Source organism: Pteronotus mesoamericanus, unplaced genomic scaffold (assembly GCF_021234165.1).
Source record: "Pteronotus mesoamericanus isolate MK-2021 breed Mesoamerican mustached bat unplaced genomic scaffold, CSHL_Meso_final contig_1203, whole genome shotgun sequence".
Lineage (NCBI taxonomy): Eukaryota > Metazoa > Chordata > Mammalia > Chiroptera > Mormoopidae > Pteronotus > Pteronotus mesoamericanus.
In genome coordinates, this window is record NW_026555043.1 from 390,838 (window position 1) to 403,425 (window position 12,588).

The 12,588-nt window shown below is 45.0% G+C and overlaps 1 protein-coding gene across 1 annotated transcript in view; it reads right to left on the reverse strand.

Moving 5' to 3' along the window:
- AGBL1 (AGBL carboxypeptidase 1) overlaps window positions 1–12,588 on the reverse strand; it is a gene marked incomplete at its 3' end in the record, with an annotated part of 285,253 nt that overhangs the window by 133,978 nt on the left and 138,687 nt on the right. Inside the window, exon 18 of the mRNA XM_054585108.1 lies at window positions 621–801. Within this exon, the coding sequence (XP_054441083.1) occupies window positions 621–801 (181 nt within the window). The remainder of the gene's footprint in view (window positions 1–620; window positions 802–12,588) is intronic.

Consider the following 12,588-nt stretch of genomic DNA (forward strand, 5'->3'; position numbering starts at 1 on the left):
GGTGGGCTCCGTGTGCCCCGTGCCCTGTCCTGCAGGCAGGGGGCGCCAGGGGAGGGGAAGCCCGACGCCAGCCTTCTCCCGCCCAGCCAACCACTTCTCAGTTGTTTCTCTTTCAACCATCCCACAGCCATTTTTCACCCCCTTCAGCATGTGGAGAAGGTGACACTCTTTATACAGCTGTATCCAAATCCCATAAAATACAACTGAGAATAAAGATGTCTCTGCAGTAAACTCTACAAGGTCAATAAAAGCACTGGTCTAAACTGCAAGGAAATTTTATAGTTTGAGCCCTGACTTTGCCACTCACCCACCATGTGACCTCGGCTAGTGACCTAATTGCAGTTTTCCTCCTTTTTAACAGAAGAGTGTCGAACTAGATTATTTCTAAGGACCCCTCTGGTATTAACTGCCTATGAAGCCATACTTTCTTATTAAAAAAGGCTATGAGACTGACACTGATGAAGAATACATTGTTTTTGGTACCAGTTAACAAGCCCAAGAAAATTTTTTCCTGCTGGAGTACCAAAGCCTCTCCAATCACACCCCTCTCCTCATTGGTCAAAACAACGTGTTACTATGGCAACATAAGTGCAGTTCAATTGGGCAGGTGGCCAACATACTTGCCATTGATGACACCATCTGGGTTGAGCATGGGGATGATCTTGAAAATGAAGTTTTCCCTCAAGAGCCTGGCCACAGGGTCACTGCTGACCAGGAACTCCAAGGCCCCCTTCATCACCCAACTGGAATTGCTTTCTCCTGGGTGAACGCGGGCGGTGATCACCTGGTATGGACGCTGCCCTGCCAAAACAAGACAGAGGGAAATTCAACCTAAATACACTTTCCATTTCCACCCAGATAACCTCCAGCGGGCCACCTGGAGAATTACACGGGACCGCCATGAAGTCAGAAACAGGTCAGCTGGTTCTAACACGTATCTGATTCGCATTTATGCATTTTCTACCTGCTCCTACGGTCTGCAACACTCAAGGGCGTATGACATTAAAGCTCAAGGCTGTTGTGGAAAACACAAATACTTAGAGGCATGAAAAGACACCAACAGCAGCTTAGCAAGACCACAAAAAATAAAATAAAATAGCTCTCTGGAGTCTAATAGCAAGATGCTGGTTATCTTCATCCCTATCAGTTGTGACATGTACACATATGACCTGGACTTTATTCTATATATCAGAAGCTCTCAACCACGGAGTCAACATCTCACTGGTGTGCTGTGATTAGTAACGAGGTCTGCTGAATAATCATCAGTTACTAATAAAAATAAAGATGTCTGCTTGTAATATATATGCATACATATATTATATATGCATATAGTATCCCCCTCCCCAATTTGTGATTTCTAGTTCCATGGCTCAGATACTGGCAGTCGACCATGATCCAAAAATATTAGAAGGAAAATTCCAGAAATAAACAATTTATAAGTTTAAATCACATGCCACTCTAAGGAGTGTGATGAAGGCTCATGTGCTCCCAATCCACTCCTCCTTGGACATGAATCATCTGGCGTCTCCACGCTGTACATACTCCCTGTATTCTGTAGTCACTTAGTAACTGTCACAGTTATCAGATCAACTGCCATGGTGTCGTGGGGCCTGTGTTCAAGTGACCCTTATTGTATTTCATAATGGCCCCAAAGCGCAAGAGCAGTGATGCTGGCAATTCAGATGCACCACAGAGAAGCCATAAAGTGCCCCTTTAAGGCATAAGATAAGTACAGGACAACACTTTGAGAGAAAGATTACATTTATATAACTTTTATCACAGGATATTGTTATAATTGTGCAATTTTATTATTAGTTGTTAATTTCTTGCTGTGCTGAATTTATAACTTGAACTTTATCACAGGTATGTATATATAGGATAAAACATAGCACATGAAGGGATCAGTATTATCTGTAGTTTCAGGCATCCACTGGGGGTCTTGGAATGTATCTCTCACAGAAGGGGGGGGTCTACTGTATATATTGAACAGGTTTCGAGTCATCCATACAATAATGGTAGCATGAATGGCATGCATTCAGGCATACTTTGTGGGCTGGGGAGAGAAGAGTAAAAGACAGACTTGCAATGACAATGTTTGATAGGCATGCCCCAGAAAAGAATGGGGGACGACCACTACTTTCAGACATAGAGTCAATGGTAGTTTTTCAGCAGGAAAAAACATACACCAAAGACTGCTTCTGAAAGGTAATTCTGACATCATTGTTCGTAAGACATCTGTTTAATCGGGGGCCATGTGGCCCAATAGGGAACAACTTTCAGAGCCCTATTTCCAGTGATCAAGCCCCAGGCCCACCACTTTCCACCTCAGAGGAGTTGCACACATTTCCAAAGAACCTGTGTATTGAATTGGGCGATCTTCACGTCAAACTAATGATCTGCTCACTGAACTTACTAAATAAGCACACGGGAGGCGGCGCAGGGGAGGGGAAGGGATCTACAGTTAGCTAGCTGAGCACAGTTGAAGTTAACTGAAGGTCAACTTCCTCACTCTATCATTTGCTCACAGTCACTTTTAACGCTTTCCAAAGCAAGCTGCATTGGCACTCCAATAAAAAGCCTGTTGAGAATAAAGAGGCTTGATGAATTTGTACCCAATCAGTAGCCTATTTTTGGTCCTACAATTCCATATCACTCACTTGGTGGTTTTTGAACTATGTTCATTTACAGCACATTGAACAATAATAGTAAGTGCTCCCCACCCAGCAAGAAGAAATAAAAAATAGCTTAAGCTCTTGTAAATTTTCAGTGTAACTGACCGCTCTCATTGTGTGCACCATTTGCCTCCCAGAGCATTAGTCAATAAGCCAAAGGCTGCCCTTGCAACTACACAGTGACAATTATCCTTCCTTCAGAGAGGCAGGCTGATCACCTGCTACATTGTAGTGCACCACAAGACCTAACAGGCTGTTCTGAGCATCCTGAACAAGCAAAGGAAGAAAACCATGGGTTCTCAGAAAGATACAAGCAGCATTTTAGCCGTTTCTAGTTCATTTCCCTCTCTTCCTCTCTGTGATTTAAGCCAATTTTGCAGTCACAGCGGTGAGTTAAACTTACGGGGCCATTCAGTTGTAGCAGCGAATGGCGCCCCAGAGAACCCCTAATAGACAACGGCTGTAAATAGCATGTAACACACGGGCCATATGTGCTCTTTTTTCCTTGTAACTGACAGTTTCAGTTTTAATAACTCATCTCAGCCTAGTGTAGGACAAGAAGTGTCAAGTATCTGCATTTTTTGTCTCTGCAATTTATAAACTATATTTCAGAGGCCACCACAATCTATGGAGGGAATCGTGGTTTGGCAATATTAGAATTCTTTTAAAAAAAAATATTCTAATCTCTTAAAGCTGCATATTGAATTTATGTTCCTGGTAATGAGATCTGTAAAAAGAGGTTAGAAACAAGTAGAGGATTGTAGAAAGCCTAGGAGAGACCAGGCTCCAGGCCAGTGAGAAACCGAGTGAGAACAGGGGACATGTGTGATGAGACCCATGTGCACCCGACTATACAAACATCCACTCGTTTCTTTCAACAATATCTATTAAGCTCCTACTGGCACTCGGCAAGGTTCTGGAGATTCCAAGAGAAATAACGGGTTTTGCCCTCAGGGAACTAATAATCGTCTGGTGGGAAAGACAGGCACACAGATAATTATGATCCAATGTGATCAGGGACATCCGTCAAGACAGTTTCAAAGCACAGTGGAATGCTCATTAGGAAATTATTTATAATAATGTGAGTAACTGGAAATGGCTTAAATGTGTATCCACAGGAAACTAGTTAAGGCAATGATACATAAAACAGAATATTACGCAATCATTAAAAATGGCACATAGATCTCTTTCTGTTGACATTAGATGATAGCTGTGACATACAGATGAGGGGGGGAGACCCGGGCAGGAGAGGGCGTCGCGGAAGGAGCCCACGTGTGTGTGGCTGTTACATTTCCTTAAGACATCTGAGCACAAAGACAGCTCTGTGCCGGAGGTCGCCTGGGTAATGTTTACGTCTTCTTTATCCCTATCTAGAACGCTTGCCAATTCAGAAAATAATAACCATATGTCAGTTTTCATAAAGGCAAGCAGTTTCAAGCAACAGTGAATCACAGAAGAGAAAGAGGGAAAAAATGAATCTTCACAGAAGAGGCAACATCAGATTCGGTTCGTCCAGTTTGAATTAAGAGTTTGCCGGAGGAAGAAAAGAAAGGAGGGAAGTGACAGAAAGGGCTAGGTGTATTTTGGGGACTAATGAGGTCATAAAGCCAAGTGACTTCATGTGACTGAAGGGGAGAATGGAAGTGAAGTGACAAAGCCACCTTTGTACCTGTTTTCTGCCCGCCTTTGCGGCCCATGCTAAGGAAATCAGAAACAATCACAGAAAATCATTACCCAAGACAGGAGTTCCTGCTGGGCTGAAGACTCAGATAGTGGGGTGAAAGCACAGGAAACCAAAAGAGGGCATTGTATAGACTATTTCCTCTCTTGTCTTCATGTGAATGGATTGGGTTTTGGTTTTTTGTTTTGTTTTGTTTTTTTTACCCATTGTTCCGTATTTCTCTATTACCTTGGTAGTTACATATACCTTAATTTTCCTGGAATTAGTTACCTTACAGATTATATTATGTACTTTTGGCTTATTACAGTGTAATATAATCTACTGTATTGTAATTCCCACTATATATCTTAAAATTCACAAAAAATGTATTGTTATAAATTCAGTATTAATGTAGACTAAATCATGTATTTACCCTTTTAATTACTCCTCACTCTCTACTGAATCTGAAGCTTCCATAAGATTTTATTTTCTTCTGCCTGAAAAATCACCTTTTAGTATTCTTCTAGAAAGGGTCTGCTAATAGTGAATACTCTCCCTTTTTGTTTGTCTCAAAATGAATTCTTCTTATCCTCAGTTTTTAAAATATTTTCTCTGAGTGAGGATTACATCAACCACGCTGAACTCTCTGTTTTTTACTTCTTTCCAAACTTGGCTGCTTTTCACATCCCTTACAAGTACCAAGAAGTGTGTCTTTTTATTTTGGGGACATAGGAACATGTGTTTTGGTTTTCAGCTACACATGTTCTTTGTACATGGTCTCCATAGAAGGAAGAATGTTTTCAATGGAATTTCCAAGTTCTTGAACTTTCTTATACTCTTAAAAAAAAACCCAACAACTCTTCTGTTGGTTATGTTGGGATTCCCAGGTAGACAATCCTAACATCTGCAAATAACGAAGCCTTTCTCTCCAGAGGTGATAGCATTCATTCCAGACACATTTTGAATTTTTGGAGTTTTCTGAATATTATGAAATAAAGGGTAATCAGATCCATTCATTGTTGTCACAACTGGTGGGGACCTGGCAGATGAAGAGATCGTTGCAGCCTCTGTGGAATGTGTGGAATTATCAGAGACATGCTGATGGCATTTCTGTAGAACCTTCCAGCTGAGAAGACACTTCTCCTCCTACATTGTGCCTTCAGAGTAAATCTCTGAATTGGGCAAGACGGGTATTATTGTCCTCTTGTTCATAAGGGCTAGAAAGAGAAAGCAAGAGGAACATTTAAATGCTCTACATCACAATCCAATGTTCCTTTCATGTCATCACGCATTATTCTCTGTGTGCACTAAGAGGAAGGCTGAAACGAATGCTACTGAGACAAAACGTGATGATATGCGGAGGGGAGAGCAAGCGCCACAGACATTATGATGGAGGCACATTGGGTTTCGGGTCCGGCTCTGCCTCTTACTAACTGAATGGATTTGGGAAAATTAAACTCTTTTGAAATCTCAGTTCCTCACCTATAAAGCAAGGCTCTCTTATGTCTTTGCAGCAGTAAATGCAATGATTATCAATGGCAATGTGAAATGTGATAGATAAAAATGAAACTTTTTAGCCAATGGCTTTAATCTCCTTTGATCCTATTATATTCTTCTGTATTCTTTTGATAGAGCTGCTAACAAGAAGAAAAATTATGTAGAGTTTCATCTCTTTTTTTTCCTTTTTTTCAATATTCAGATGCAAATGCTAATAAGCAGGAAAGTGGTCAAAAGTCAGGTGGCAGCAGCAGAAAACCGTGCTCATAATCAGCTTCGGAACAATCTGTGCGGGCGTTTCCGGCCACTCCTCACAACTGGGGCCCCTCCCCTCCTGGGTGAGCAGGGTCTGTCTGCTGACACGCCCTCGCTTACGCACCTTATGCTGTGATCTTTCTGGCCCACGTGCAGCAGTCCCCTCATACCTGTGGTTTCTGGCCCCATGCAAATATTAAATGGAAATTCCAAGAACAAACAACTCGTACAATTTAAATTGCATGCTGTTCTGAGCAATGTGATTCATCTTCCTGCGTCATCCTATCCAGGACATCCTATCCTTGTCCAGCGCATCCGCACTGGGTCCTCTACCTGCCCATTAGTCGCGCGAGCAGCCGCATCTGTTATCAGATCACCTGCTGTAGAATCTCAGGGCCCGCGTTCACGTTCCCCTCTTGGTGGCCTGACACTGCCTCACAACACCTGCATCTTCCATCTCACTTCAGAGCATCATGAAGGTCTTGCATCATTTCACACCATTACAGATGGATGAGCATTAAATAAGAAGATAATTTGAGAAACTATCTGCACATAACTTATTACAGAATACAACTATTCTATTTTATTAGTTATTAATGCTAACTTCCGACTGTGCCTAATTTACTAAACTTTATCACAGGTATGTATGTCTAGGAAAAAATATAGTATGTATAGAGTTCAGGACTGTCTGCCCTTGGGATCTTGGAACATATGTCCCACGCATAAGGGGGCACGGCTGTACCATCAGAATAAGAAATTGACCAGACCGCAGTTCCCAAACTCTCTCATTTGTGGTTCTTCCAAATGCCGAAGTAAAACCCTCAGTTTTCCCCAAATTGCTCATCTTCACCCCTACCCTTCTCCAGGGTCAAGAAGTGGCCTCAGATCTTGTCCTTTGCAGAATTTTGCTCTCTGCCCTCCCTCAAAGCCCGAAGTGTGACCTCCATCCGGCCTCCCTCAAATGAGTTTCATGTAGCCTGAGGTGCTCTGACTTTTCTTTGTGAAGAGATTTCTCGGTGCTGCCAGAGAGATGTGGGGCTCATGCTCTGGTTGGGGGACGGGGTGGGGAGAAGCAGCTCAGTGTGGGTTCTCAGGGCAGCAGGGGAGAAGCCGCAAGCAAAGGCCAATCGTAATCCCCACACCGCTAGTGAACCCTGGAAACTGACTAACAGATCACGGTCTTCCTATTGGCAGCCAATGAATCTTTTTCTTCAGTCTTTCGAGCTTCACAGATTTTAAGTAAGGCACAGAGCAGGAAGGGAAATTTTAAAGGAGAATGTGTTTCCTCCTAATGCCCAGGATCGTCAAGGCCCCCGCCTCTCTCATTCTGGCTGTCTCCATCACACACCTCTCCCGCTACTACTTCTTTTTTTAAATCTGCACCCAAGGACATGTCTATTGATTTTAGAGACAAAGGAAGGGAGGAAGAAAGAGAGAAACATGGATCAGTTGCCTCCCATAAGGGCCCTGACCAGGGATCAAACCCGCAACCCAGGTATGTGCCTTGACTGAGAGTCAAACCTGCAACGTTTTGCTCCAGGGAGGATGCTCCAACCAACTGAACCACCCAGCCAGGGCCCCTCCCGCTTCTTAAGCACAAGCCTACCACCTCTTCCTCATCATTCATTCCAGCCACACAGCCACCCAAGTGATCTACAAAACAAACAGGGAAACCCAAGTCTGGCTGGAGAAGAGCCTATACTATTCGAGTCCTCATTGAACGTCCCTGCCATGGCCTCGACCACACTGTCGATCTTATTTTCTGTCACACTTGAACCAAATATTCTTCATTCTGCTTTTTACTGCTCCCAAAACACAGCAGGTACCTTCCCTTCCGTGGTCCTGGGTGGCTGTCCATGTGATCCCTTCTGTGTGGAGGTCCTCCCCGCCTCTGTGCCGGCCAAACCCTGAAGCCTTTCCTGACTCCCCCAGGCAGAAGAACAGCTCCCTTCTCCCCGGCCAATGCACATAATTCATGCGTCTGCATCCAGCTCTCGCAGTGCCCTCAGAATCTACTTCCTTGTTGGGTCTCTCCCACTACCCTGCCTGCTTCCTGCACCTATTTCTCTTTTCCTAAAGCTGTGTGCTCTGATGGTTTTCATAAAATGTTTTGCTAAGTAGATGGGTGTAACTAAACATAATTAGCTCCTGTTATTAACCCCTCCATGCCCAGTGTGCCACAATGCATTAATTCACTAATATTTTCAAATCGACTTATTCATTCATTCAAGTATTTATTGAGTTCTTAAGAAGCACCAGGCTTGCCCTGGCTGGTGTGTCTCAGTGGACTGAGTGCCGGTGGGCGAACCAAAGGGTCTCCAGTTCAATTCCCAGTGCAGAGCACATGCCTGGGATGCAGGCCAGGTCCCTGGTAGGGGGTGCACACGGTGCAACCACACTTTTCTCTCTCTTTCTCCCTCCCTTCCTCTCTCTAAAAATAAATAAAGAAAATCTTTAAAAATATATATAAAAACTATAAAAGAAGAAGCAGCAGCAGCAGCAGCATCAGGCTCTGTAACAGAGAACGGGGCTCTAACAGTGAAAGAGTCAAAGTCCCAACAATCAGGAGTTTACCTCCCAGCAGGAAAGGCAAACAGTATCACCTAAGCACCACTAAGCACCACGAAACAAAGCAGAGAGGCAACAGAGAATTCAGAGGAGGGGCAGGGCCATGATGTCAGAAAAGATGGTCAACTCTGAGGAGTTGACATCTAAGCAGAGACCTCCTAGGATTGAGGAAGTTAAGCCAGTTCAAGAAATAATGTCAAGCCCTGGCTGGGTGGCTCAGTTGGTTGGAGTGCCATCCCTGTGCACCAAAATGTTGTGGGTCTCATCCTCGGTCGGGGCCCACACAGGAGTCAATCAATGAAATGCATAAATAAGTGGAACAACAAATTAATGTTGCGCATGCGCTCTCTCTCCCCCCTTCTAAAAATCAATCAATACGTTTTTTAAAAAATTAAAGAAAATGTTCATTCATGAAGTGTTGGCAGGACTATAGCCCACTCAGTTAGCTTCCTTTATCTTCTGTTTGCCGAGGACTGTGTTCAACCCTGAGGGCACCGTGCAGTTTTAGACAGAGCCCCGGTCCTCAGAGAGCTCCCAGCTCTCCCACGGGAAATGGCGTTCACTGGGAGTAGAGCAACTCTGGCCTTTGAGAGCCTTTGCTCCTCCACTAGAGCAGGGTTTCCCAAACTGTAGTCACGAGGTGGCCGGCCCACGCGCCACACTCGGGGCAGCAAGGCTCTCCCACCTGACAGAAATACAATTTTTTAATGAACAAAACAATTAATTTTAATCATAAATTGTATTTAACCTAGTCGATCGAAAATGTTAGCGTTTCAATATGTAGTCAATACCAAAAATGACTAAGGAGATGTTTCACATTTTTTTGCACTAAGTCTTCAGAAGTGTGGCATGTAGTCCATGCTTCTGCCACATCTCAAATTGGACCACTCACTTTTCTCAGCTTAATGGCCTCCTGTAGCCCCTGACCACGACAGCAAACAAGCCAGCCCTTGATGTCTGTCATCTTTAACTGAAGCCCTCACCACACTTCAAGGTAAACATTTATTCCAATCCAAAGGAGTATAGCTGAGACATGGAGGAAATGAATAAAAGTATAAAGCTCCCCCGCAAAAAAACCCTCCCCAAATCCTGTTTTATTGCCTTCTTTCTCAGGAAGCAGTCCAATTTTGAAAAATTATAAACACATATTTCTTTGCAAAGGGCAATGTGGCCTTCTTATTCTGCACCCTCTGTCTCTCCACTATGAGCAAGCGAGTTTGGATAATGGGCATAAATGAAAAGAAAATCAGGAAGTCTATTCCTGGGCAATTTTCAGATCACCAGGAGGAAGTGGTGCAATCGAGGCTGAGATAACAATTTTAGATTCGGCATAAATACCAGCAAATTCATCTGCATCTCCTCATCTGTGTCAAACCGTACAGATTTTTCTGGAGATTGTGTTATATGATAATATGGTGGAAACAAAAAATAATACATCTGTGCTATAATGACACATAATGTCTACAGTATGATAATGTCGTATTTGGACTGGGTTTGAAAAATTTCCCTACACAGAAACGACAGTCACTTGGGAGAAGTGGGTAATCGCATCAGGGAAATTGCAAACAGATGCCGTTGCACCCCTCGTCCCCCCGCCCCTGCCCTGGAATTTGTCGGCGGATCTGTTGAGGATGCTTTGCAGTTCTGCCTGGGACCTGCTGGCTCTCTGCACCCAGGGTGCAGGCTCCTTTGCCCCATCCTCCCCGGAAGAATTAATGCTGCCCAGCGGAAAGCCTGAGCTACACTCCTCAGGCTCCAGGAGGTCCCAGGATGGCTCTGGCACCTGCAGACCCCGCACGGTGGGGCCAAACCACGTCCCGCTGTTTCTGAGTGTGTGTCTTCTAAAGGCATAACCAAGGCTCACGCTGTCTTCAGCCAAGAGCTCCTGGCCTGAGCTCTTTCCCCACAGAGTTGTGCATCACAGTGACCTCGAGAAACAGAGATGACCAGAGTGACATGAGACCTCTTCTTGATCCCCGGAGACTCATCCAGTACGGTGCCAGGTGGGTACTAGACTTATCAAGGGCAGCACTTGGTAAAGTATATAAATGTCCAACCACTAGGCTGTACAGCTGAAACTAACACAATATGGAATGTCAACTGTAATTGAAAAATTAAAATACTTTAAAAATAGACTCATCCAACAAATCCCCACCACCCTTATGATTCTATATTATGTTTGACCACATTTAGGCATAGATAAGGCGCCAAAAGAGAATCTTGAAGAAAGAGGTTAAAGAGCTATCACCTTTGCTCAGAAAGCAGTTAATATTCTCAGTGAATCATTCTGCTCTCAGGTCACATACAACAGATTTCTCATTGAGCTCCTTCCCACATCCGTTGGCCTGGGCAGGTCTGAAGACAAAAGGGCTCCCAAGCCCTAGAGGGGGCAGGCCCTGGGTTCGCCAGAAGCCACGCGCCTGCCCCGATAGTGGGCTGCTGGGCACGAAGAAGGGAAGGGAAGAAAGAAGGAGAGTGAGAAAGTAAGACAGGGTAACGAACATTCTGCAACAGGCAACGTGGATGGTTCTCTTTGAAATGAAAGCCTGCTGTCACCGGGGCGGCCTGTCTCAGGCATCTTTGCCGTCCCCGACACCTCTCCGAGTTCCAGCCACTCCCTTTTCAGGTACTGCCCAGTTTTTGAACGTTTCCTTTATGCCTCTTCGCTTTTATGCAAGATCTATGTTACTATCCGTTTTTGCTAACCAGAAAAATAAATAAATCTGACTGGGGTTTTCCGCTTTTATGACTAAAAAGTGAAAGTAGTGTTTTGCGATGGTTTTGCAGCAGATCCATACAGAGGCGGTGTGCACCCCGCCAAGCTCCTTCCCCAGGAGCCCCGCTCGGCCTCTTGGCACCTGGCCCAGTGCTCCGAGCGGTGTCCACAGGCATCTGGGCTTCGCCTCCATTTCTTTAGCGCGCCTCTTCGCAAGGTATGTCCTCCGGGAATGGCTTCTTCCTTTACGCCATTACAGCCTACAAAGGGTTTCGTAGAACCGCTCTACCTTCAGAGAGCAGGGGGAAACCTGCATTTAACATCACTGAAAAACCACCCTGGAAAACGCATGATGAATAAATTACAAGCCAGAGTCACAAGGACTAAGCAGGAAGGGGGAGAAAATTTAAAAGCCTTGAGTCCAAGGCTTATGTCACCACCTGACACGGGCGTGTAGAGAGCAGTTTACAACTGAAACTCTGCCGAGGAATTTTTACTCGCTTCCGGCTGCGAGGGGTGGCCTGGCACAGGCCAGCGGGGGAGGCTGGAGGCAGTTAAGGAATGGGGGCTGCCAGCAGTTGGGAAGTGACCTTGGTGCTTGGTTATTCCATAAACACAACCAAGTGCAGTTCCGTCACATGCAGGTTGAAAAGGGGTTGCTATTTTTTCTAAATTACGGCTGAGGCACTGGTTTATGGTGAGAGAGGCAAAAGGAGGGAGCGAGGGAAGAAATGAGAGAAAAAGAGAAAGAGGAGTATTGCTGCGGCTGCTCCAATCAAAATGACTACGGGGTGACCTGCCGGTTTTTCACTTACATAACCTGACAAGGGTGTTTTGGATGCCCTGTTGCTTGGCAACCTGCCTTTTATGCTTAAGCCATTTAAATGTATTCACCTTCTGAATTAGGGATATTCACAGATGACTGGGCAACGAGAAAGAGCCCCTGGCAGGCCAAGAGCTCCCAGGATGTGTGGAATCAACAGAGTGTGTGGGGAGCGGGGCTGGTCAGAGAGCCTGACGGAGAATATTAGCAACACATTTAAGCTCGAAAATGAGAAAATGAGATCAGCATACAAAGTCCTTCGCTGCCTCCAACCCAAGCCGCAGCCGGAATCCCAGGCTGACTCCTGGCCTTCCTGAACCGTCCTCGGGCCCTCACGACCGCAGCTCTGTCTGGGGCCCACCACGGACCGCCCTGGGGGCTCGAGACAGCGACAGTG